The following is a 27,982-nucleotide window of genomic DNA, read 5'->3' on the forward strand; positions in this document are numbered from 1 at the left end:
ATACTTTACAATTCTTTTATCTTCTTGACTAACACTGGTACCAGTTCCCAGTACAGGTCTTTGTCCTTGGCTCATTTAAAGACTTAACTGCCAGCTGTTTCAGCACTTAGTACATGTATTTCTTTATCCTGAGTTACAATTTACCTATGCATTGAACAAGCAACCTTTTCTCTTACCACTGTAATACATTTTGTATCATGTAGGATTTTGAACAGGGCTTTGACCGCTTTTGATAATTGGACAATCCACCCATCCCACATAGTTAGTAAAACCCATTTAAGCCAGTAATGATTAATACTACCAGTATATTCTTTTGAATAGAGCTATTGATTAGAGAACACACACATATATACATATTAATACAGTAGAGTTAAACCAAAACTGGAAAAATCTGATTTATTTTGATGGTATTGGAGAACGGTCAATCAATAGTTGAATTTCAAGGTCATGTCGACGATATGGGATCAGATCAATATAGCTAGTACGGTAGCTAACACTATATTCAGTTTGATGATAATTAATGTTTTGGTCGTATTATGTTCGAGGACAAGAACTAAGGTTGTATTGTCTTGTTTGTAAATATCCTTAAGGTATAGAAGGAGCAAATTATAGAAAGATGAAACTTGTTTGAGACCTCCATGGTGTTATCAAGCTTGCATTAAGCTATAAAAATATAGTTAGATTTAACTATCAAGTTATATTATAGCTTCCTGTGAGCTGTTGAATGGCTTAGTCTTTCAAATCTGTTTGTTTGATGTATAGTCATCTTTCAAACTATGTTAGTTGTTTCTAAAAGTCTCAGAGCAAACATTAAATTAAACATAAAGACATGTAGCAACACATTTCAATGTCAAAAGTTCACCAGATACATGTGTACATGTATGTTTGCATCAGATACATGTGTATGTATGTACATGTACTTTTAAAAACACTGTTCTTTCCAATGTTCAAAATTAGGATTGCTGTGCTGTAGGCCATGAAAACTAATATATTTGTGAACATGTATTGACTTTAAAATTTCTTTCTTTTCATATCGTTTATCCTACATTTTTCATGACAAGTTCTTTTCATTTAACAAATATCATGTATTGGATTGTTGTATTTTGATCACTCGATGCCTTAAAAGTTATTTTCTTGTTTGGTATAGATTTTCCTAAATGTTCAATGTCAGAAAGACATGAAGGATTGCACATGCAATAAAATATACAGAGAACCCTGTCCTAACCAACCCTATTTTGAACTTTGAAATTTGGTTTAAATAGGTTTTCCATTTACCAAGGTTTAAAAAATAAATAAACTGATATAAAGTGAAACCTGACTTAATTAACCTTTGATTGGAGAGCAAAATCATGGTCACAGTAAACAGATGGTCTTTATATACAGGGTATTGTTACATAGAATATACATGTAAACTATGTATGGATATTTTAATCAGTCTTTTAAAACAGTTTATTGCTGACTACAAGTGGTCTCTTTAAAACAGGTTTGACTGTATATGTAGTAGACTTTTAGGGTGTCTGGCTTAGACAGGTTTTCTGGTTATTAAGTAACACTCCAGGTAAGAAAGAGTAATCAAGGGAACCAAGATTCTAGTGAAATCAAAAGAATGTAATTCAGGGACAAAGACCAGACATAGAAAACAGACAAACACAAGAAAGAAAATAAAATAACTAAAATAATACATACAAAGTAATAAAAGTAAATGAGCAACTCAGACTCCCCTTAAACTGGGAGCATGAACCAGGTGCACCGGTAGGGTAAGCATCCTCTGCTTTTCTAGAAATACCTGCCGAGTTGCTTATAAAAGTCAAGACTGGGATAGAAGAAATAGGAAAGGAAAACCATGATAAGCTGAACAAACCATGCAAGATGTGATTCATAGTTGAAAAGCCTACATTTTTTATATTTTGTTAAAAATGTTATAGTAAACAGAAATTTTTTAACCCATGCTCTTAGGAGGTAAAAATTATAAATAATGCACTGTCAATTTCAAAATCAAGGGAGATAACTCTGTAAATGATGCTAAAATACAGTATAAGTTCAAAATAAAAATGTGCAGCCTTTTTTGAGGTGTATCACATATTACAGAATTTGCATGATTCTTAATAAGACTGATACTTAAATGTTCAGACAAGTTTTACTGTATTGAGTTATTTATGCATGTAAATTGAATTGGAAAAGTTCTACTTAACAGTGTCATGCTTCATATTAAGCAAATCAATGATATTGATGCAGCTTGTGTGTGCCTACACACTTTTGTCTGAAAATTACAAAACATAATTGGAATGGATTGTATGTATAAACACTTTGTACTTATAGCCATAGTATGTATGATGGCAGCAAAGACACTCTCAAATTTCACTGTATATAAAATATTTTTTTCTGTGGGAGGATACACTAGGTTTATTTGACGCTGGATATATATTATGTTTCACATGCATCTATGTGGTCAAAAATAGTTTGTAATATTAATAAATACATGTAGTTTCTTCACTTCAAGTGTCCTGTTACATACTGATACAGTTGACAGTTTCTACAATGTATTGTGTGTTGGTGTATGACTATGTATATTGTACTCTAAATAACATGATTCATGTAAATCTAAACCAATCATTGTATCTTTAATTCTATTGATTGCTCTATCCCTAAAGGGACTTTATGTTTGACAATAAAGATTTGCTTTTGTCTAGAAACCAAGCTAGTGTCTTATTACATAACATAATGAATCTGCCATATAAGTACTTATTCTGTAAGCATTGCATTGAAAGAGCTTTCCCATCACTGGTTCTCAGTCTGTACATCTGTTGACAAATAATTTTCAAAAACATATAGACTATTCCAGTGCACAGGTTGGACATAAAATTGATATAGAACCATGTGAAAAATGTGAGGCTGTGTGCCAAGCAGCCTAATTTGTATAACGAAGTGCACTGTTATTGTCTTTATAATGCAACAAAAAATTTAAAGAGAAATGATGCTTTGAATGAGAAAAACAACATATTTTTTTTCAAAGCAAGCACAATCAGGGCAACTTCAATACTATAAAACATTTGTGACATCACAACAGAAAGTTATGTTCAGTCACTGACTTTATATCACTTGTAAATATACATTCAATGCATTTTGACTGCTCAAAAAGGACAGTTGCAGTATAAATAATAGTACTTAGTTATATATATACTTACATCCATTTTTTGTACCAGGTGTAGTCATTCACAGAAAATACAGTTGTACTACATTGGCCTGTTGAATCACATATTCTGGTTCGTAATTGACAGTCCTGAAATTGATAATCTTATTTGAACCAACATGCCCTATCCAACATTATTTTATGGTGTAGTCGGGTAGTTGATATGACATTTTCCATTCTGAACATATTGCTTTTGATCTTTCTAAATTTATTATATATATCTGTGCTTTCTATACATAATTTATGTTTTAATTTTTTTCAGAATAACATTTTGTCACTTGTCATTCCAAAGTAAATGGTTATATGTAGGAACAGAGCGGGGAAATGTACACATAGTAAATGTGGAATCATTTGTACTGTCAGGATATGTTATCAACTGGAACAAAGCTATTGAACTGTAAGTTTGACCATCACAAGGGTAAAATATGGTGTGATAAGTTGCATGGGTAAAATGACTCTTAACAATTCAAAATGAACACAATGCAAACAACAGAAGAGCACTGTTCTCCTTTCTACTCAGATCAAACAGTACTTGTGTGGAATGAAAGTATATTTTATTCCATGTACATTTTTTTAATTTCTTGAAGTCAGCTCGGTGTAAAGAGGGAATCAAAGTTAACTATCTACCATGCTGTGTCAGAAATAGTGCTGAGACATGCACATTTATTCAATCATGGTCACTTTGATGTTTATTCATGGTATTGAAGATGATTGAAGTCTGAAAGTTATTCTTCAAAAGAAAACTTGGATATAAGTTCAAGTAAGAATTATGCAAATAACAAGAAAATGATATAAGAGAAATTTTTTGGTTAACTTTTTTGACAACCATGACTCTTTCAAAAAGCTCTATTTATAATGAAAATATCAAAAGATTTGTATTGAAGGTTTGGAAAGTAATTTAATAAGTCAGAACATTTCAGTTGAATTCTATTAAAAATATTTCCTGCCAGTTTTTTTTTTTTTTTTTTCACTACAGATCATTATTTTTAACCAATCAATATTTTTGTCCACTTTCCCAACATAGTTCATTAAATTGATTGGTTCTAAAATCACTTGTGGGACACACTGAGTCCTTGAATACCATGAATACACTTTTAAGGAAGTTGGACTGATCTCTTCTGCATGATACTTAGGTGAACCTGTATTTATAGTTGACCAATTAGAAATTTTACTTCTTTTTTGGCATTGCCCTTGCCCTGGTTAATTGGTTTTTTTTTGGCCAATCTGAGAGCGAAAATTGGGACATTTGATTAGTATAATTCCAAATAATTTCAGTCAGTGTAGATCATGGTCATGTAAACATACAAGTAGATTTAATATACCTGTACAAGTATATCCTTTAGATTAGATTTGAGTTTTTTAATTGCCATAGTTCTCTTTTGTACCTTTTATACCTTTGTATTTCTGGAACAGTTTTATCTAGTTGATGCTGTGACCTGATTGATGCTGTAAATTTAATAATTTGACAGTCTGTCTATTTTATTTTGATTTGAGTTTTGTTTGCTCAGATCTTGAGAATATATATCAGAAGTGATATTGGTCTGAATTTTAATGTCCGGATTTTGACTGAATAGAAATGTTAGCAAATATTAAAAAAAAAACCTGCAAGTTTCAGTAGCATTAATCTGTTAGTTTAATCCTTAAAAATTACAAGTAAGTACTTCAAATTTGATGCATGAAGCTGAATGATTTTGCTGTCATTTAAATGTGTTCTCTACGAAGTAGTAGGGATATTATTGTCTTTCTGTCTGTTTTTTTACACTGTATAGTGTAATTGATAGGTATATAAATATATTTGTTTAGACTTTGTATTGAGTTTTAGTTTTGACTTCCTGCAGGTGCAGTTTTCTGTCAATCCAGAACTTTGGTCAAATTTTGTGTCTTGTGGTGCCATTTTGTACATAGATAACTTCAAGGGTCACCATATTTTTAATAATTATATATTTTTTGAATTAGCGCTGACGTCTTTTTCCCAGCTTTAGCTCTGTTTTTAAGATATCTTTCAGTTCAGTATATTCATTATGTTATATTTACAGATCCAGAAAAACACATCCTGGTGTAGTGGTTCATTTGAGTGACAATCCTGTAGACCCTAACAAAGTAAGTCTTGTTTTAGCCCTTCCTACTTGCCAACAGTGTTTTGGTGGGATATTAAGGCATCCCCCTGTCTGTCCATCTATCTGTCCACATCTTTTTGTAAATTCTCCTTAATATTTTAGTGGAGTACTTTGAAACTTTATGAAAGTTTTGGCATCGTTGTATGTATTGTTTTAATGCATGGATGGAGACCTATATACTTCATGATAAGTATTTTACATATTCACATCTGATAAGTTTGATTTTTGCTATTTTTAATGTTATTTCTTTCAAAAATCTTCTCCTCTGACATTATTTGATTAATTGGAACCTAACATGGTACAAATGTTCCATGGTGTATCCTGCATAGAACTGATGTGGGGATTTTTGATCTGTAAAAAAACATGAGAGCCGTTACTTAAAATAGAACATGCAGTGGAGGGGTCAGACAGTAAGTTTTCGCATGTATCTCCAAAACTGTTAGGTTTAGCCAAATTCTTTCAATTGCTGAAAAGATACTTAGTATTAGGACTACAAAAGTCTTCAGGGATAAAAGTTGTCAGATTATGTCTCACTAACCACTTTTAAAATTTCTATTACTTTACATGTTAAACAAGCAATTTTCAATGTTTCACTGTGAATTCCCAAGACAAATGACGGCTGAAAGTTGCATACCATTGCGAAGCTCGGAAAAGAAGGCTTTCAAAATCATTATTCTAATGGTATGATGACCTTACAAATTCTTCACAAAATTTACTTGAATAAAAAAAAACTGAAAATCAGAACATTTTTACCTTTTCTGCCAACTGATAGCATAGAGGCAAATCACTCGCACATGTAAACAATATTCATTCACTTTTGTAGTAAATTACAAAAATGGTTTTAAAGTACACATTCTCAGCTTTATTTTAACTACTTTTGATCAGAATACACACAAATAATGTATTTATGTGGGGGGGGGGGTTGGCCATTTGACACGGAAGTGGTTAGTGAGACCTGACTCCTTGTAAGAGTTATTGCCCTTGAAAGGGGAAAAATGACTTTTTTTAACAGTTTTCAGTCAATATCTTGGAAACAATGATAGTTTAAAAGAAACTTTCAATTGTTGAAATGATCCTTATGATAAGCCCTACTGAAGACTTCTTGAGTCAAAATTGTTGGACAACTGCTTGTTAAATTTATTGCCTTTGAAAGGCAAAATTCAACCAGGTGGGCAATTCAGGCTCCTGGGAGCCTCTTGTTTTAAGAGAAGTTAATATGTCGTATATTTTTTGACATGGTCACATTCAATTAATGCAGCATTCCTAATCTGATACAGTAGTCAACTTCTTTTCATTTGTCTGGTTGAGCTTCAAGTAGACTCCTCTGATTATGTGGTGTTGGGATTAGATATTGATAAGATTCTTATTACAATGGATAAAGTTTACCTCAGGTATGAAAACCATATGGACTACTTATTATGTCCCCCTCCCATTTATTCCAAAATAAAAAAAAATATCCTAGATTCTCATCCCCTCATCATGTACCTGTAATTTCGTTCTATGGTTTATCAACATTTTTGATTTTTCCCAAATTTAGGTCAGTTTCTTTCAAATTGACAGCATTTTTCACTTCAATTGATATAAAATGAAAAATAGAACTTGCCCTTCTGCCGGTAATTTTGAAAAATGTTAGATGAGAATTTAGGATTCTTTTGTGATAAACTTGAACAAATGTCCATGTCCTTCTATCTGCCTGCCTGTCTCACTTATTCAGTGTGGGAAACCACCACTCGCCAAATACGAGTAGATGTGTAATTTGGCAAGTTCTCATTAGCTTACACTCATCAATTTGGTGACCATCATTTGATTGGCAAGTTCCAAGGAAAGTTAATGACCCAACAGGTTATTTAGTAAAACATACCTTAACATCATACATTCAAAATATATTCCGTACATTTTAAGAAGTTCAACTTGAATATGTCAAGTGAATTTGGCATGACAGACACAATTTTATTGACCTGTAAAGCATTGTTTAGGTACGAGAGCACAATTAATTCCCCTTGACTTTTTTCGTTGTATACGAATATAGTTCCTTTTTTTAGTGTGTTTCTTCTTGATTTTTTTTCTTTGCTGTCATAAACTTTATTGCTTAGTATTTACTGCAGAATTGTTGGGCAAGGATCAAATTTACAAGGGTTTTTTCTTTATTCTGTAATTTTATATGGAAGTTGTGATTTGGTCCTATGGAAGAAGGTCAAAATTTAGGACATTTGGCAGTAGTCACTTTTCATGTCTATGGGGTTTTTGAAGCAAAGTTGCTAAAAATAAAAAATAATGGGGAATTTTTCTGGCACTCTTATAGAAATCTGCTTTTACACATGTTTCCATATTAGTGAAGTTTTATTGAGTTTGAAGCGATGGAATTTTTTTTATATGTCAAAATGGGTCTGTTGAAATGCACTACAAAATTAATTGTGTCCTCGTACCTTTATGATCTGCCTTATTAATATCCGGTATACAGGATGTGTGTAAACCTATGCGATGGTTCCGATCTCGTATTAGAATTCAAACGAAATTATCTTGGTAATTTAAGATATGTTACCTTGCAAATCAGTTGTTTATTGTCAAAATTTAAATGAACAAGAAGCATATGATAAACATTTTCTTGTTTCATGATGAATCTGTCGAAATATAATTTTATTTTTAAAATATGAGTTCAGATATGGAGTCTTTGTTTTGTTACTGTAAAGTACATGAAAAACTTCAATGGGAGGAAATATTCAAAAATAGAAAAGTTTTTGATAAATTTAAAAACAAAAGAAAGGACAGTTGAAGAAAGAAAAAGAAGGGCAGAAGATAGTCAAATCCAAGAGAAAACAGATGATAGTATAGAAAAAAAAAACAAAAAAAATTTGGCTAGTAGAATTTTTATATGGCTAGCAAGATCAATATTCCACTAGCCAGAATGGCAAGTTGGGGAAAAAAGTAGTTTCCCACACTGTTTATTAAGCACAACTCCTGGGAAACTGCATCACCAAATGTCATAAAACTTTGTAGTTGTCAGACCAATATATATTGCCAGGAATTTTTTATCCACAAATTTTGTGGGATTTGTTCCCCTTTGAACTTTGGAACAGGTAAAGAGACATATTTATTTTAAAGGTAAAACAAACGTTTATTTACTATTCATAAGTTTACAAGTGAAGTTCTGTTGTTCCAGTTTAGCATTGCTAGAAGACTTGCTAAATGCTCTGTAAAACCATTGTCCTCTCCCTTTTGAGTAATTATCTAATAAAATAGTTGTAAACTAATTGGTTGACCTAGAGAAAGATGAACTAGATGAACTATAACAGTCAGATGGAAGTTCAAAGCCTTTAGACTTTTTCTTATTTATACAATGGTGTGTGGAGGAAAAAATGCTTTTTACATCTTGAATCTCTTGAAGGTCCAGAATAAAACCAAAACAAATACTCAGTCCAGAACTCTGTGAACTGTTTCTGGTGAATAATTAAACTTTAATGCATTAATTTTCCAATTGTAGCCATGCTTCTTTATTGATAGATTCACAATAGCTGATTTATATGGTGGATATTTTTTGCTATTCATAGATAATTAGACCAACTAAGAGCTTGCGGAATGATTGACTGAAAATGAAATTGAACAATTTAATCTAAAAAATTGACTGTTTAATAGAAATTGGCAGAAATTGAATTGACTGTTTATACATAGTGTTGATCCATTCATTTAATGAAGCTTGAGGAAAATGTCAAATATTGACATGGTGTAAAAATAGACGGTTTTCGTTGTGATCACATTTTTCTGCCGAAACAGCAATTCACTTGAATGTGTTGGCTTGACACAGAATCTAAAAAATAATTTAGTGAGTTGTATTTATTTGGTGATGCAGTTTTCTGCAAGTGACTGATGTAATTGAAATGAACATTGCAGTTCTTCATCAGGTATTCATAGAAAAGAACACCTATTTTTGCTACAGGTCTTTTTACATACACTTGAGATGTAAATTCGATGCATTAGTCATTTTATACTTTTTGTAATTTTTTTTGTACAATATACTTTGATTTTATGAGTCAGAGAAGGATTTCATGGTAGATTTACAAAGTTGTTTTTGGATTAATTGTTTAAGTTTGTTGTTTGAAATTTAAATATGTTTGTCTTCTTCAGAGAAATAAGCTGTGGTATTGTGTTGTGTTGTATTATAAAATTACAATTACCTTTTTTATGACCTGCTGGTATGAGTTTTTAATGTAATGTGGCTGTCTGTCTGTCTGTTTGTCTAAACACTATCATCACAATACTTCAAAAGCACTTCAAGGTATTTAATGAATTTTGCTATTGACAGTTTTGATTGAGGAAATCTATTTGCATATGTTATTTTTTCCATTTTCATTCTGGATTGCAGGACTTTAAAGTCATAAATAGGAAATGAGCATATCATGTGAAAACTGATTTGTTCGACATGTCATAGTTTTCCTTTCCTGTTTTGTCTACCTAGGGCTTGACTTTTTATGATTAACTTGGCGGGTGTTTCTAGAAAAGGAGAGGATGCTTACCTTACCAGTAGACAGTACACCTGGCCCATGCTCCCAGTTTTTAGGGGAGTCTGAGTTGCTCATTTACTTTTGTTACTTTGTATGTATTATTTGGGGTAACTTATGCTCTTTGTTGTGTTTGTCTATTTTCCATGTCTGGTCTTTGTCCCTGGTAGCTAGTCCCAGAATTACATTCTTTTGATTTCTCCAGAATCTTGGTACCATTGTTTACTCTTTTAAAAGTACAGCTATTTATTTTTTAAAAGAAAGTAGGAGCTTGTCAGCTTTGAAATGTCTTTGTTGTGGACTAGAGATCCAAGTGCTTTTCTCAAAACCTGTTTGAAAAATATACCCTTCTATATCTTGAAAACCTGCAATTTAAAAAAAAAATGTCTTGTTCGTGTGCTTTCTTTAACCAAATTTCAAACTTTTGGTCATTCCCTAGGGGAAAAACCTTGTAAACAATCGTACAATGTATCTTGGTTTATAAGCTATCAAGTAACTTGAATATATATATGTGCCAATTTATTCTTTAATAAAATAAGATATAAGTTCCGTACTAGAAGTGATTTTGTTACTCTTTTATTACAGACAAATATCGGCTGTTTCCCTTGGAGACTTTTCCCAAAATGTTGAAAAATATTTTTTCCCAAAGGGAGGTATATTCCCAATTGTCAGGTATGATTTTTTGAAAACCATGTAAAGAAGCCAGTGAAATGTTCCTCGAAACATGATTTCTTGGCCTGGTACTTTGTTCACTTCTGGGGAATGTTTTTTTTTTTTGGGTAAGTCGTAACATAATGAATATTGGGAGTGCGTATTTGTCAGTTTGGTATCAGTTCTCATTTCCTGATCAGCATATGATGTGTTTCTGTCCGTTGTCCCCTGTACCATATTTAGCCAATGTGTTGAAAATACAGGAAAAATTTCCCATATATAAAGGGTTGGGGCTGGTTTTAAACCAAGGAACAAAATCACTGACTGGTATACAAACTTTAACTGGAGATGATTATTTTAGCCTCATAGACATTCTGTAATCATTGAACATTATTTATCATGTTAGTGATGGTCGATTTATCATCTGTAAATTGACAGTGTCTGGTAGTAAAATTAAAACTGATTCAAACACACCCAAGAGATTGGATTGTTTTTAAGGATTAAAAGATGCTCCTGGAGAATGTCAAGTTTAATGGAGAATTTGATTTCTTCCCTGATCAAATGTGAGAAACGTTTAGGTAATTACTGAAAATCAACAGAATCAATGCTGTAGTAGGAGTCTACAACATGAGCTATAATTTGATTTCGACCAATTCTTTAAACATGTTAAATGTCAGGGTCAAAGTAAGGTTAGAGGGGAGTTGTTTTAGATCTGACTGAATTTAGTATTGTAAGATATTATCTTGGTATTGAGGGACAAGTGCTGTCTTGTATGGGTCATATGGTAAAATTGAGATTCTTTGTGATGTTAAGATTTATGATGTGAATTCTAACACAGACTCTGCTAATTGGGATGAAGCAACACCCACAGCCCTCAATTAAGTCACAGCGATAGTCGTTTGCCAATGTTTTATTGCTAGAGATAACTCTATCTGCAGTACCAAGCACTTACAAATATACTCTTAAGTAGTAAAATGTTAAAATACATGCACTTCTGTTGTTCAAAGAGCCATTTTTAACAAATATGTGGTTAGACTTTGTCAAGAAAATGTCTGAAATTATGGTTTAAGAGACTATTGTGTACATTATGTACATTATGTACATTTTGAACATGAACAAAGTGTTTCAATTTATCAAACTTAACTTGTCAAGATAAACTTTGAAGAAAAAAATAATTAAAATGTCTTTTTATATTTATGGTTTCCAAATTTGATAAATTTGAAGATAATGTATTGCTTTATGGTCATATTTATCACAAATTTATTCAAAAGTGAGCTATTTCAGTTGGGAAGGAACAATAGATTAACAAACATAGTAGTATCACTTTTTTCCAGGTTTTGCAGAGTTTAAATATCTCTGATTCTCACATAACAAACACCTCTGTTCTCTGTCAATACCTGGCTTCCAAAGTGTAATGTTACATACATGCATATAAAGATTTAATATCTGTTTAAATTAAATGGTTCTGTGTTCAATTTTGTTGAACAAGCACTGAAATGTCGGCCAAGCCCGATGATTTAGGAGTGATGTAGACCACTGTCGTCGATGAGAATTGATCAGCATGGTGATTGCTCTGTTATTAGATTTCGTCAAGGAAGGAGTTTAGGTGTTTAGTAAGGCACTGATATTGATTAAGGTCATGACGATTATCGGCCGAGATTAATGTATAATAACTTGTTAAAGACTTGGGCGATGGTCTTATATTGTAGGCTGCGGGTCGTTAAAATGATGGTAAATACAGGACATTGGATCTGGCGTTTATTTCAAGGCATTTATTGATCCCTGTGTTAGCTTCATTGGGTCATTGATTTAATTATACAATACAATGTATATTTGTGCACATAGTTTCTAAAAGATACATATTTTATAATCAGTACTTTGGCTATTTATTTATCTATAAGACTGAATTTAATTTTGTAAGAAGACAGTGTAATGATTTAGACAAAGACAAGGAGATCATGTTTCTTATGAAACAGAAAACATTGTTTGTTTAGTGCTAATGTAAGGTATTTGATATTACTTGTCATGGAAAATTGTATCTGTGTGTTTTTCAATTTGACACTCTAGGAATACTGTATTTGTGTAAATTTTTTGTCCTTTTGAATGTTTTGGTATCATTTTTAACAGTTAAGAAAAAGAAATTCAGCAGTGTATAGTCTTAAAAAAAAGAAATTCAGCAGTGTATAGTCTTAAAAAAAAGAAATTCAGCAGTGTATAGTCTTAAAAATCAATTTTTTTGTACTATATTTTTGTATCTGTCCACAACAAGAACAGAGAAAATTAGTACACTTCGAAAAATTAATACATTTACAGTAATTGATCGAATATTTCCCTTTGTGTTTTGGTTTCACTATACAGCTTCACTCCTAGGTAATTAATCATTAGAACTTTTTCCTTGACCCCAGATATTTGAGATTGATTGCTTCAGCAGCTATAATTGTCCTTGATTTCATTACACAGATACTTGATATTTTATGCGTATTGAAGACCACAAAGTAAGATGTGAGCATCATTTACAGATGACATGCTAGTTCATCATGGATATACTTTTAAGGAAAATAAATCTGATTTTCTATGATGAATCTAGCTTTGCCATGAATCTGCTTGTTATTTCTAATAGGATTAGAATTGTTGACATGGTTTTGAAATGACGTGTAGAAGACTAATTAAATTATACTGTGATGGTGGGAATGCCTTCAGGGTCAATGAAATGTTATTTCTGATTTGTTACTTATACTTATCTATCTTGTGTAATGTCGGATTGATGTCTGTCTAGTGTAATGTCAGATTGATATCTATTTAGTGTTTTGTTAGATTGATGTCTGTCTAGTGTAATGTCAGATTGATGTCTATCTAGTGTTTTGTTAGATTGATGTCTTTCTAGTGTAATATCAGATTGATACCTTGCTAGTGTAATGTCAGATTGATACTTTGCTAGTGTAATGTCAGATTGATACCTTGCTACTGTCATGTCAGATTGATGTCTGTCTAGTGTAATGTAAGATTGTTGTCTGTCTACTGTAATGTCAGTTGATGTCTATCTAGTGTAATGTCAGATTGATACCTTGCTAGTGTAATATCAGATTGATACCTTGCTAGTGTAATGTCAGATTGATGTCTATCTAGTGTAATGTCAGATTGATGTCTGTCAAGTGTAATATATTGATACCTTGCTAATGTAATGTCAGATTGATTCCTTGCTAGTGTAATGTCAGATTGATGTCTGTCTAGCGTAATGTCAGATTTATGTCTATCTAGTGTAATGTCATATTGATTCATACTTCATGGAACTAATTTTACTGCTATTTCTGTACCAAGGTTATCTGATAGGTTACCTTTTTAGCTCACCTAGCCATAGGCCATGTGAGCTATTGCCATCACTTGGCATCTGTCGTCGTCTTCTGTTGTCGTCATCGTTAACAATTTTTCAAAACTCTTCTCCTCTGACACTACATGACCAATTGAAACCAAACTTGGTATGAATGTTTCTTGGGGTCTCCTGCATAGAATTGATGTGGGGATTTGTTATCCTTCGAAAAACATGGCCACCATTGCTAAAAATAGAACGGGGGGGGGAGGGGGTAAGACAGATATTTTTCGTATATATCTCCAAAACTGTTTGGTTTAGCCAAATTCTGACGGGGTAAATGTGTTCAGCATGATGAGATCTATCAGTGGTGAAATTTTCATTTCAATCTGTTAGGCTATGTTGGAGTTATTGCCCTTTTTTTTAAATTTTTTTTTTGGTATTTTAAATGTTATTTCTTTCAAAAATCTTCTCCTCGGACACTACTTGATCAATTAGAACTAAACTTGGTATAAACTTTCATTTGCTGAAATGATCCTTATGATAAGTCCTACCAAAGTCTTCTCGAGTCAGAATTGTTGGAGAACTCCTTGTTAAATTTATTGCCCTTGAAAGACAAATTTTAACCAGGTGAGCTATTCAAGCTCCTTGAAGCCTCTTGTTTAACATTTTGTATTGAAATTCTTTAAAATATCCTTTCTCAATATTAGACAGCACTTCATTTTATTACTCATTTTTGTGGGGTTTCTCTCCAGTAATTCTTTTGGTTGAAATATGGAGTATTGGGGTTTATAATCTTGCTTACATGTACATCAATCATCACTTTAGACAAGACATATACCTTTTATAAGGATATCATGGGCAAATAAATTTTCAGTCTGTCTGTACATTATTAAACAACTGCAATAAATTGTGGTCTTATAGTGTTGTAGTTCTCAGTGTTTTCTTTGTTGAGTTGACAGTGTTATAACCTGAGGCAGAAGATTGTATTGAAATTGAATTTCAAAAAAAATATGCTATATTGTATCTAAATAATTTGCTATAAGTCCTTGCATTTAGTGTGTCAAAAACTAATATTGTGTCCACACTTGCCTCAAGTGATCAGAGTTCAGCTGACTGGTCATATCATGCTGCACTCTGCTAAGCATTTTGGGGTTTTTTGTCCTTCAGGATCAAAATACCTTATATTATCGGTCCATTCCTGGAATTGAACTCCACACTAAATATAGTCCAAATGTAATTCTTTCATCATTCAATACTGTTTTATAACAAGTAAATATGTTCATTGGAATTATTTACCTCAATAATATTATTTTATTTTTACAAAATGAAATTAATACGTGTATTTTATATTTAAATCTACTGAAGATTTGAGGGATTCCTTTTTCACTTTGAAAGATATTTAGTAATAAAATTCATTTAGGGAAATAAGTTATTGTGGTAGTGTGTCAAGAAACTTTGTGTTAAGCTTGTTCTATTTCACACACTTATCAGTCAAATTTTCATCCTACCATTAATATTTTATGATAGAAAAAAACAGGAAGTGAAGAGTAGTGATTAAAAGAATTGGATTTAAAGTAAATATCTAGTTTTTGAAAATCATCTGTTCATCAAAGAAATTGTTTTCTTACGGTGAAATTGGTTGTATTTGAGTGTAATTGTAGTGTAAAATAAATATTCAGTTAAAATAGTTTTTGAATATAAATGCAAATTAACATTTGGACAGGTTTAAAAAATTGAGAAAATGTGAAATTGAACAAATTTCGTAAATATGTGTGGTTGGGTACTGTTTAACTATTGATTTCACTTTATACTTCTAAAAATCAGTAGTAAAGATTGACATTCAGTTTCTACATATTAAGGTAAAAACATTTCTTAATGGGAAACAAATATATGATTACAGTTTTATTTTACTTAATGTAGTCTTTGAAGGTTTTGGTATGCTACAATTTTCACTAGAATCTAAAACCTCCAGTGCTAACAGATTTAATGGGAGGTATTCCCCAGCCTTTGAGCTTAAAAATTGCATAAAATATATTACTTAGGCAGCTTGTCAACACAATTCCTTTGAAACTACAGAACAAAATCTCATGAAACTTGATTGGTATCACAATATGGAATAGTGTTTATACTTTGTAGCCTTGCTGTAGCACTTTGCATTTCCTGAATTAATTTCTTTGTGACTTATTGAAGCTCATTTTCTACATTTTAAGAATTTTGCATTTCTGTGGGAATTGGAAGTAATAGTCAGACTGAACCAAGAAAACTTAATGAATATATAGGATTAGATGGGGTCATATTACATTTATCAAATTCCAGCTGAAAGTGACCCATTTAAAGCAGACATTACTACCAAGAATGTTTAAAAAAGGGCCTGTTGATATTTTGAATATCATTAAAAATGGCCCATTCTAAAAACTTTTAACCCAAATTACTGAAAACCATGAAAGTTTTCCATATTAATGATATTTTTAACATATTTGTCTAATGTCTTGCAGTATTAGTCTTAGTTTAAGGTCTAATTAGTATATTTCTTTATTTCAGCTGTTGATAGGATTTGAGAGTGGAACAATTGTATTATGGGACCTGAAAACTAAACAGGCAGAATACAGATATAGTTCCCCTGAGGTAAGTCTGGTAGATCTTCTTTTGGTGTTTTGGCCTGAGAACTAAACATGCAGGTTACAGATAAGGTTCTCCTTAACAAGGTCTGGTATATCTTCTTTTGGTGTTTTGGCCTAAGAACTAAACATGCAGGTTACAGATAAGGTTCTCCTGAACAAGGTCTGGTATATTGTGTCTTGGTGTCTTGGCCTGAGAACTAAACATGCAGGTTACAGATAAGGTTCTCCTGAACAAGGTCTGGTATATTGTGTCTTGGTGTCTGTTTGAGAACTAAACAAGCAGAATATGTATATAGTTCTCTTGAACAAAGTTTAATTACGGTATTATTATTGTGTCTTGGTTTCTAATTTGCCTCAAAACTAGACAAACAGGACACAGATATTAAGAATCTACCACTGCTGAGTGCAAGACAGAAAAAAATTCAGAAAAAATTCAGACACCTTGGGGTAAGATTTGAAGTTCTCTAAGGAGGCATATTGAAATCTTATCTGAGGGTGTTGGAGATTTCAAAATCGTTCATTTTTTTTGGGGTGTTTTTTATTCTTTTTCCCCCTTTTATGATATTGTGATAAGTACACCAATACAGAACACCCTGCTTTGTATTTATAAAACATTAAGGTCACAAACATCGTTTTTTTTTTTCACTCACTGATGAGATAAGGTAATGTGAAATGGCTTGGGGAACCTGAAAGCAACTTTGATGTATAGTTTTTTTAATGCACTCTCCTTTTTAATAAAAGAAATTGTGTTATTTAGCAGTTGTCTATTGGTAAAAATCTAAATTTTTCCCCTATATTTTTTTGAATAAAAGATTCTTTTAAAAAGATTGGTCTGTTATTTCAATATTTTGGAAGTATTTTAGCATATGAGTATGTACACATTGTTCTATAAAAAAAAATACAGTACGTTCGTTGGTTTTCGGCACCCTGATCAGATTATGCATAATATAGGGTTTCCAAATATTTTCAAAAAGAATTAAGATAAGTTTATCACATAAATTCAACCTTAAAGAAGTAAACCATTAATTTGCTTGGAAGGAGACAAGAGGATTTGTTGTTCTTATGTTATGCCCTCCTAAGAATCCTTATACTTTACTATTTAAATCTGGTTGGTCTCCAATGTTCTCATATTTTTTTCATGCTTATTTTTGGGTTATAAAAACATTCCTGTCAGTATGAAAAGTAATAAAAGAGATCCATTGCTTAGACATGGTCCTCTTACAAGCCTTTAGAAGGTTTTATTATATTGCTGTGTTTTTAAATACTTAAACAGTTTTATACTCCTTTAAACTAACTCTTTTGTGGCTTTGTTCTTAAAACACTGAAGCCATTTGTCACAGTATATGTCAGTCTTTACCTTGCTGCTTTCTGTAATTATCAGCAAACTAGACAAATATGTAATTAAATGGTCTTTATTTATAATTTGTGTTCCGATGACTTGGCATATGCCAGTATTTGTACTATACCAAGTAAGATTTAGCTCTCCAGAAAGGCTGTAATTCCCCATTTAATGTCAATGTATCAATTTGGATTGTTTTCTGTGGTTCTGTGGCTATTATTTCCAGAGGAATTAAAGTTTTGTAGAACTGTGTCAATAGACTCTGTGCATGAGACAAATATTTACATTTAATTATCCAAGTTTGTGGCAGTTTAATAGAATTTAACTCATGTTTGTTTGAAGATTAGACCAATAAAAATATCTGTTTTCACAGACCATAAGATTTTGTATGGATTTTAAACTGAACCTATACACAAATGTGTATGTGTAAAATGTGACCTTGTTTCTTGTAGTGAAAGGTTGAAAAACAGCAATTATTCATACATGTATTTGGGTACTGTATTAAGAAATTGGGAAGACTTTTTTTTTATATCTTGACAATGTTGTGGTCAAGGCTGTTTTAGAAATGTGTTTATGCTCTCATGTAACTTTATTTAGTGATTAATGAAATATTAAAATGTATTTCTTCAATGTAAATTAATGACTTTCTGTTAGTACTCAGCAGCAATTAGTCTACATTTACATGTAAGTGGCACATGTTTAGTACTGTAAATTTTATATATCCTTTCTTGTATCTTTATTGGTTCAAATTTGTAATAATGACTGCAATGGGAACTAATCATGAGCTGTCACATCCTTGGCAAAGTTTATACACCTAATAATTGATTAAAAAATTAAAGTGTGCTCAATGAACTCAACTACTGACTATTAAACCCTTCATATTAGCTGTGGGTAGAAATGATTTGCAAATTTGGCTAAAATGACTGTCAACTCTTTTTGAAATTGTATATGTGTTATGAGTATAGTAAACAGCTTTCTTTTGGAAAAGATCGAAACAACTGCCAGATTTTTAATAATCATTGTACTGAATTGTATAATGAAACAGCAAATCATGGATTGTCATTGATTTTACTGTTTGGAGTATTTGATCAAAGATTATTGTGGATGTTTTTTGTACTTATATGTAATTTTCATTTCATTAGAGACTCAGTGGTTTATAGCAGGGAAATATTATCCGTTTTTGTGGCCAAAATTAAAAATGGTCTGTCCATGAATCACAGATATAATCATTGTTATATCATTGGTTTAAAGATGCAGGACTTGTTATAATTAAAACAGTGAAGGAAGGATTCCGTGATCTGGTCTGATGAGACACCAACCTTGACATTACTGTACTGTAATTCTTATCGTCTGTGATAATTGAAGCAATAAATGAGGTTCATGATAGTGACGACAATAATTATTTTCCATTATATAGAACTAACTGAAATTAGGAAAATTTACACTGTCCTAATAGTTTCCAATTATTATATAAAGATACTACTTTTATGAAATTGAATATGTTATTTACTGTAAATCTAAAACATCTTTCCACTACGTCTTTTTTCTTTATAATTGACAAGCCTGTCAGACTTTCCAAAAACTGTGATTGCTTAGAATGTTTTGGCTAAGGATTTGTAATTCATGATTTCAGTTATGAGTACCTATAGATTCATGCTGCAAAATTGTTTACTTTTGTCTTCTGTCTACTCCTGGCATTACAATTTAAAAGCAACTCAGTTGATGTTTCTTAAAAAGCAGAAGATGCTTACCTTATCAGTGCACCTGATCCATACTCCCGTTTTTCTGTGGAGTCTGGGTTGCTTATTTAATGTGGTTTTTTTTGTTTGTGTGTGTGTGTTATTTGTTGTTATTTCATGCTCTTTGTTGGGTCTGGTGGTTATTTTTGGATTTTGTTCTTTTTGATAACCATTTGAATCTTTGTTCTCCCTTTCACAAAATTTGTTGGATACATGATGCAGAAATTCCTAGTTCAAAGGGAAAAGAAATATCTAGCCTGCTGAACTGCTGTGTTTTCTACAAAAAAACAAAATTGCTACATGTACATACCTTTTTATTGCAAGTATGTGATTCAGTTAGAAAAGTTTCTTTGGTTTCCTTGTGTTTGCAATATTTTTGAATAATTCATGTAATAATAATAGGATAATTTATTGGAAAGAGTGAATAACCAAAGTATAATCACGAGGGCCGAAGAACACCTAGATTTAATGACTATGTGGAACTTGTCCCAGCATGAGTAAAATCTTAATTTTCACGATTCACGATAACCAATTGATTGTCCTATTTATTACTTTGATTTCCTCTCCTTTTTCGTTGCTATTTCCAACATAAATTTTAAATTTGTTAACAGCAGATTGATATTCGTGTTGTGACATTTTGGCGGGAGAAAGTGAGAGAGTGAAATTACCAAATTAATTTCACAGTATGAATTATCAATTTTTTTTTTTACACTGGGAACATTTGGTTAATCACTGCTATCTAAATAATAATTCTTTATAATTACAGGCTCTGCGGTCCATATCTTGGCATCATGAAGGAAAGCAGTTTATGTGTAGTCATTCTGATGGCAGCTTGACACGATTTAATGTGAGACAGCCACAGAAATACATTGATATTATGATGCCACATGGTAAGTTTATGGACTTGGTAACTGGAGAGCTACAGTGTTCAAGGCACATAAGATATATGAAGACATTGGTTGTAATAGGGAGTCCAAAATAAACAGGGAAATCCTTAAATTGTATAGAATTTATTAATACAGTCTTCTATGATAGTAAATTTCAAATCAACTGATTTGGTTTTAAATACATTGCAGTACCATAGTGGTACATGTAGTCAGAAATTATACTAAGTAGTCTGAAACATAAAATTGTGGACTTTTTTTAGTTTGGGAAAATGGACTTGGTGTGTAGTAGCTTTTTAGGGCTATTTAGGAAAAATTTCCCTGGATAGGTGGAATGCCACTTGAATATTTAAATCTTGGTTTTGGGTTAGTTTGATATTTTACACGATTGAATGCATTGCAAATATAGAATTAATTCTCTTATGAATTGTGGCATTCCACCCCCTTCAGCGATATTTTACTGGAATAGCCCTTATGAATAAAGGTTTGATAAAAACTTAATTTTAAAACCTTTCCTTTATTAAAAAAAACGTTTACATTCTCAAGGATACTTTTTGCTTATTAATGTACATTGTATCTAGTCTAGAATGATTTGACATTCATACCACATGATCCTTAAAAAATATATAAGAAATGTGCATTGATGATGAAATAATCTGATTAGTTGGATAAACCAATCGAGGAAAGAGAATTACCTCATACATGATGTCTTTGAAAGATAAAAGGATTATTATGGAGGAATAGGGATTTAACTGTTAGCTTCTTTGGAGGTAATTGCCATTGTATTGGCATAAACTGCCCTATTCCTTTGAAAGGAAAGCTGAAGTTTGACCGATTTTTTTTCTTGCAATGTTTACATCGATTTATATTCTGCTTTTCATTGCAAAGTTAGAGGTTCTGAATAAGAGCATTAGAGCATCAGTGAAGAAATACTACATTGAAATGTTGGACTGTAGTGTATAGTTATGATTCTTACAGATTTGCCAGAGTTTAGAATTTGTGAACAGTGAAATAGATCTCCATGTTGAATGATGTGTTACAGTGAGGATTCTATGACTGGTTGTCTAACTGTAATTCTCTTTCTTGTGTTATGTCTAAACTAAGAAGTTATGAAAGAATATAGTAACTCTATCATCTGTTCATCTGTTTATCCCTTGGTCTGTCAATGCTCTAGAATCTTCAACATAGTTCAGAGGTTAAGCTCACATTACTGTGTTAACGGTAGATGGTAGCCACATAGCCAAATGCTAGTTTAGCTTGAATGTGGCTGATTAAATTAATGAGGATGGCCTAAATACATTGGACATTAGCCACAACATTTTGTTTTTGTTTTTATTCCTGTAATAGTGTGGCTAATGCAATTTTTCATCCACCGCTAAAACAGCATTACATTTTTTTCCTCAAGGAGATGCCACCATTTGCTTTGTTCTTGTTTTTATTAGAATTCAATTATCTTTATGTGACAAAACTGTGGTCTTATGCTCTCTTATCATCTATCATATTAATATGCCGATGTTCTACATGTATGGAGTCAATCCCCAAGGTCTTAATAGTTTTAAAAAGCTGTACAATTGAAATAGAGCTATCAGTCGGAGACTTATAAATTGCAACGAGCCATGTTAAGGTACTGTAGGTATTCAGTAGATACCTAATGCCTAAGGTCACATTCGTCTGAATATAGCTGAAATATTGCTGCCCGGACATTAAACCCCAACAAACAAACAAACAAACCTAAGATCACATATATGTCAATCTTTATTCATACATATGTAGCCATGCTATATAAGGTATGATCTTACTAAGTGAGTGTTAAATGAACATAGTAACAGTATTAAATTTTAACATCTGAAGCTTTGACACATTTATACTTGTACTGATGACACATTTGTCCATTTCACATTTATCACAAAATCTTTCAGTTACTATAAAATTGACATGTACAGTGCATGTGTATTGTTTTAGATACATTCATCTCCATGGTGATACTTAATGTAGATTTGATAGTTACAGTCAAAAGTTTCTGTGTACTCCAGAAATGGAGTGATTGACTGCCAAGCAAAAAAAAAATTTCTCATTCAGATTGAACAATCAGACACAGAATTAATCTATTCCAGTTGAAATATCTTCTTTTCAATATATTTGCCCACACAGTGCTCTCTGGACCCTGTCTGCATTATCAGATATTTGCAAGGCAAATAGATTATATGCTGTCTCTAGTCTCCTATAGGGTGTTATGATTATTTTGATTTCAATTTCATTTTGCAATTTATTCCCAGTTCTATTGTCTTTGTTTCATCTTTAGGGTTTTAGAGTTTTACTTGTCATTTAGCTCAACCCATACTTCATTGTTTGTAATGATGGAAATTTGTAGATGATCTTGTAAATATCTTTAAAATTTAATACTAAGATTGTACACATCTTGTAAATTATGTTGCTGCACTTATGGAGTGTGAATAAGGCATAAGTCAGGATATGTCCAGAATTATATTCTGTGCAACACTGTGTTATTCCAAAAGCATTTACTATTTTTTCTCAAGAAAACAGGCATATCATGTGCTATTGGCACAGCTGTTTATCATGTAATTGTATAGGAAGGTTTGGCATCATATGTAGAGGTACATGCAGGAACACAATTACTGTCAGAGGACTCGAAAAGGAGATAATCCATATTAAAGGCTTTAATTACCTCCTAAACCACTTAAGGAATTTTGATATTATTTTATAAGAAGGTTGGGTATCATATGTAGATGTTCATGGAGGACTATTATTACTGCTGAATGACTCTAAAAGGAGATACATTCAAATTAAAAGTTTTACATTTGAAGAGGGGGGTATTCTCTTTGTGAGCTTGCTCACAGTATTTCTAGTTTTATCCTGTGTAAAATATTTAATCACTATCAAATTCAAATCTGTATCAAGCTTCAGTGGTTTGTCTATACTTGCCCCAAAGGTTCATGGTTTGATCTCTGGGGCTTGTATCAGGCTGTGCCCTGTGAAGCACTTTATTGTAGTAAATGATGGTACTTCTTTCATAAACAGACATTACATGCTTCAATGCTTCAGTCCTTTTTGTCCTTTTTATACATTTAATGTTATGTAATACCCTCTAAAAGCTGTGTGTCTGTCCATCTGTCTGTCTAACACCGGATATTTTCCAAATAATTATTTGAGAACAGATCAATTTATGAGGCTTTTTTAAAAATTTGCAGTTGCTTAGTACAATAAAATACAGTCAAAGTTCATAATCATATTTCAGCAAAATAAAAAGTATGGTAATGTCCCTTAAATGCTCTATTTTTTTTGTATTCATTTAACTTTTTTTTATTTTGTTAGTTTTTGAACTTGTTTTTTTTTATTATTTTTGTTGAACAATACTTATAACTTATGTCCTTTTTTGAGGCCAAGATCAACATCCTTTCTTAAACGATCAATACATATGGATGTGAATGTCTTATTAACTTACCCCAGCGGATGTTATTGTAATGAATGGGTGTAACATAGTTTGAACCCCATCAAAGTTTATCATTTTGAAATTCTACTTGAATGGTTTAAATACTACCATCTGTAACATATGTGGAAACATGATGATGTTTTCTCAGGTAGAAATATAACTGCCAGCAGGCTTGTACAGCTATTAAATGTTCAATTCATATACAAATTGAAATTATCGGCATGCCTGCTTACTTTACTAAGCTTTTTTGATAGACCATTATGAAATATATTAATTTTAACTGATGACATCAAGGTATAAAATGACAATTGATGATATCTGGTTTAAAGGTGATCATAAATTGTCACCTGTTGCACATTATAGTAAAAAAAACTACAGTCAAACCTGTGCAAGGCAACATTCTAATGGAGAGCAAAACCATGGTCACATAAGACAGGTGGTCTTTATACTCAGGTTATTTTTAGATAGAATGTGCTACATAGGGATATTATAATCATAGTCAAAATTTTAAGACAGGTTATTTTTATATACAAGTGGTCATTAAGGCAGATTATTGGTGTATTCAGGTTGTCATTGAGACAGGTTATTGTTGTATACATGTGGTCATTAAGACAGGTTATTGTTGTATACAGGCAATCATGAAGACAGGTTGTTGTTGTATACATGTGGTCATTGAGACAGGTTATTGTTGTATACAGGTGGTCATTGGGACTGGTTATTTTTGTATACAGGTGGTCATTGAGACTGGTTATTGTTGTATGTAGGTGGTCATGAAGACAGATTATTGTTGTATACAGGTAGTCATTGGAACAGGTTATTGTTGTATACATGTGCTCATTGGGACAGGTTATTGTTGTATATAAATGGTCATTGGGACTGGTTATTGTTGTATATAGGCGATCATGAAGACAGGTTATTGTTTTATACAGGTAGTCATTGAGACAGGTTATTTTTGTATACAGGTGCTCATTGGAACAGGTTATTGTTGTAAAGAGGCGATCATGAAGACAGGTTATTGTTGTATACAGATGGTCATTGGGACTGGTTGTTGTTGTCTACATGTGGTCATTGAGACAGGTTATTGTTGCGTACATGTAGTCATTGAGACAGGTTATTGTTGTATACAGGTAGTCATTGGGACTGGTTATTGTTGTATACAGGTGGTCATTGGGACTGGTTATTTTTGTATACAGGTGGTCATTGAGACTGGTTATTGTTGTATGTAGGTGATCATGAAGACAGATTATTGTTGTATACAGGTAGTCATTGGGACAGGTTATTGTTGTATACATATGCTCATTGGGACAGGTTATTGTTGTATATAAATGGTCATTGGGACTGGTTATTGTTGTATATAGGCGATCATGAAGACAGGTTATTGTTTTATACAGGTAGTCATTGAGACAGGTTATTTTTGTATACAGGTGCTCATTGGAACAGGTTATTGTTGTAAAGAGGCGATCATGAAGACAGGTTATTGTTGTATACAGATGGTCATTGGGACTGGTTGTTGTTGTCTACATGTGGTCATTGAGACAGGTTATTGTTGCGTACATGTAGTCATTGAGACAGGTTGTTGTTGTATACAGGTAGTCATTGGGACTGGTTTTTGTTGTATACAGGCAGTCTTTGAGACAGGTTATTGTTGTATATAGGCAATCATGAAGACAGGTTATTGTTGTGTACATGTGGTCATTGAGACAGGTTGATGTTGTATACAGGTAGCCATTGGGACAGGTTATTGTTGTATATAGGTGATCATGAAGACTGGTTATTGTTGTATACAGGTAGTCATTGAGACAGGTTATTGTTGTATATAGGCGATCATGAAGACAGGTTATTGTTGTATACAGGTAGTCATTGAGACAGGTTATTGTTGTATATAGGCGATCATGAAGACAGGTTATTGTTGTATACAGGTAGTCATTGAGACAGGTTATTGTTGTCTACAGTTGGTCATTTAAATAAGTGTGACTGTATATAGATTTACTATGGATTGTAGAAAGATATTGTGAAAAATCACATTATTTATGGTTTAATTTTTAGTAATTCTATAAGTACTTTTAGACTGATATTATGTAAAATATTTGAATATTGAAGGTATTTTATTGTTTAACCTATCATTTTAATAAATGGATGTTTTAGAAATAGAGAGATAGGAAGAAAACTGTTGTTACTATTTATAAAGTGATATGAAGAAAAACCATGTTACTATTTATAGGTTTATTCCAATTTAAAAAGTACACTAATTTTATATGGCGAACTAGTTTTTGTCTTGCTTGGCAAAAATAAGGTACTACTTTTCAGGTGTCGACTTTGCCCGTCCACATTAAGATTTTCATGTTAAGTTTTCTCTTTAGGTCAGTTTGATATGAACTACAGTCCACTTGCACTTGGGCAGTCAAATTTGATATGCTGTTGCATAAGCTTCACAATACCATAATTCTGTTCTGTTTCATGCATATGCTCCCACATTCAGGTTCTGGAATGTCCAGTAATTTGTCATAATCTTTCTGTAATGTGTGTCATATAGAATGTACTCAATGATATTTCATATTTAGACCAAAACAAATGGTTCGATTAAGCAAAAGTTCAAGTTCATGCTTGTACAATGTCCAGGAGACTCAATTTCTGATGGATTTCTGAAAATTTGATTCAAAGGTTCTGTACCCAACATAATTTACATTTACATCTTTCCTTTTTCTTCCACTGGACCTTTTATTCTTTTAATTGGATTTGAACCCCTGAAAAAAATAGTTTATATTTTTAATGAGTCAGCCTTGCATCAAGATCATTGACTGTAAATTTTGAATTTTAAATGTTGCTATGATTCTCTGATTTATTGGAATATAAAATATTCAATAACTACTTAACTTAAAAGATCTGTTTGAATTTCAACCATCAAAGTAAATTTTTATTTAAGTAGCACTCTACATAAGAATCATGCAAAATGTGATTCATGGTTGGAAAGCCTACATATTTTAATTTTTGATATCTTGTTTAAAATGCTTTAGTAAATTAACATTTGGTTTTTCATATAACCTGTGCTCGTAGGAGATAAAAATTGTATACAATGCACTGTAAAATTCAAAAGTAAGGGAGATAACTCTGTAAATGACACTCAAATACAATAGAATCTGTTGGATTTTCAATGTTGATTATCTCCTAAGAGCAGGCAGATTTGAATGAATAATTACTCATTTCGCAATATAGACCCATAAAACAACTTAATTACAAAAATAAAAATATGTAGCTTTTTTTTGGGGTGTATCACATTTTTTTAGATTTTGCATGATTCTTACAGACAGCTACTTAAAAACTTGTGCTTCGTGCAGTGTTTTTACTAAGTATCTGTACATGATAGTAGTTTTAATATTTAATACTTAGTACTTTGAAAATTACATAAACATTTTTCATTTCCTGTATTTTAAAGTTATCTTTACTAACTCGGCCATTTTAGCCAAAGTTTTAAGAAAGACCTGTGAAATGTTTGGTAAATTAGTAGACTATATATCAATTCTATCAAAGTCCAAACTGAATAGTATCTTGGTTTGATATGGCCCTATTCAGAGCTTAGATAATGGTTGGAAAGGAAATAAATTTTGTATGCAGACATCTAAAACTAATAGTAAACATTGAAAACACTACAACATTGTATTAATGATCACCAGAAATGAAAATCAAGGAAAGAAAAAATATAATAAAATTTTGTTTTAAAATGTTATAATAAAATTTAGTTGATTTAGGAAATAGAAATCAAATATTTTTTTTATATAGGCCTAATTCAAATTTAAGGTTATTGTCCTTTTTAAGAGTTTTTAAGTTTATTCATAGCAAAAAGTTTCTTTATTGAGGTGTTATTGAATAAAATATTAGTTTTTTTGTTTTTTAGCAAAAGCTGGAAGGGATGGAAAAGCTGAGCCATGTAAACCTATAGCTAAAGTGGAATGGAAATCTGTTAGAAATAGGTTTGTAGTAACTAGAAAGTAGGTCAGATTTAGTGGAAAATTATTTGAAAGTAGATCAGATTTAGTTGGACATTAGATCGGAAGTCTATCAATATGTTCTGTAACTTTGTGCATGCTATGTTGTGTTGATTTTTTGTAGTTAGAAAAATTTTGTTTTATTTGAATTTCTAAGTCTTTGTATAAGGATATACACTACTGGAGAAGTATTAAATTTTT

At 31.8% G+C, this 27,982-nt stretch overlaps 1 protein-coding gene across 14 annotated transcripts in view; it reads left to right on the forward strand.

The window, feature by feature from the left end:
* The window catches only part of LOC148614157 (syntaxin-binding protein 5-like), an 88,728-nt gene that overhangs the window by 22,763 nt on the left and 37,983 nt on the right, over positions 1-27,982 (forward strand). For all 14 annotated transcript variants that reach the window (XM_088588023.1, XM_088588027.1, XM_088588029.1 and 11 more), the window contains exons 5-9: positions 3,453-3,587; positions 5,227-5,290; positions 16,306-16,389; positions 20,230-20,353; positions 27,691-27,766. In XM_088588023.1, coding sequence (XP_088444149.1) covers positions 3,453-3,587; positions 5,227-5,290; positions 16,306-16,389; positions 20,230-20,353; positions 27,691-27,766 — 483 coding nt within the window. The remainder of the gene's footprint in view (positions 1-3,452; positions 3,588-5,226; positions 5,291-16,305; positions 16,390-20,229; positions 20,354-27,690; positions 27,767-27,982) is intronic.

This window comes from Perna viridis, chromosome 6 (assembly GCF_037379345.1).
Source record: "Perna viridis isolate PV_CMFRI_1.1 ecotype Kerala chromosome 6, ASM3737934v1, whole genome shotgun sequence".
NCBI lineage: Eukaryota > Metazoa > Mollusca > Bivalvia > Mytilida > Mytilidae > Perna > Perna viridis.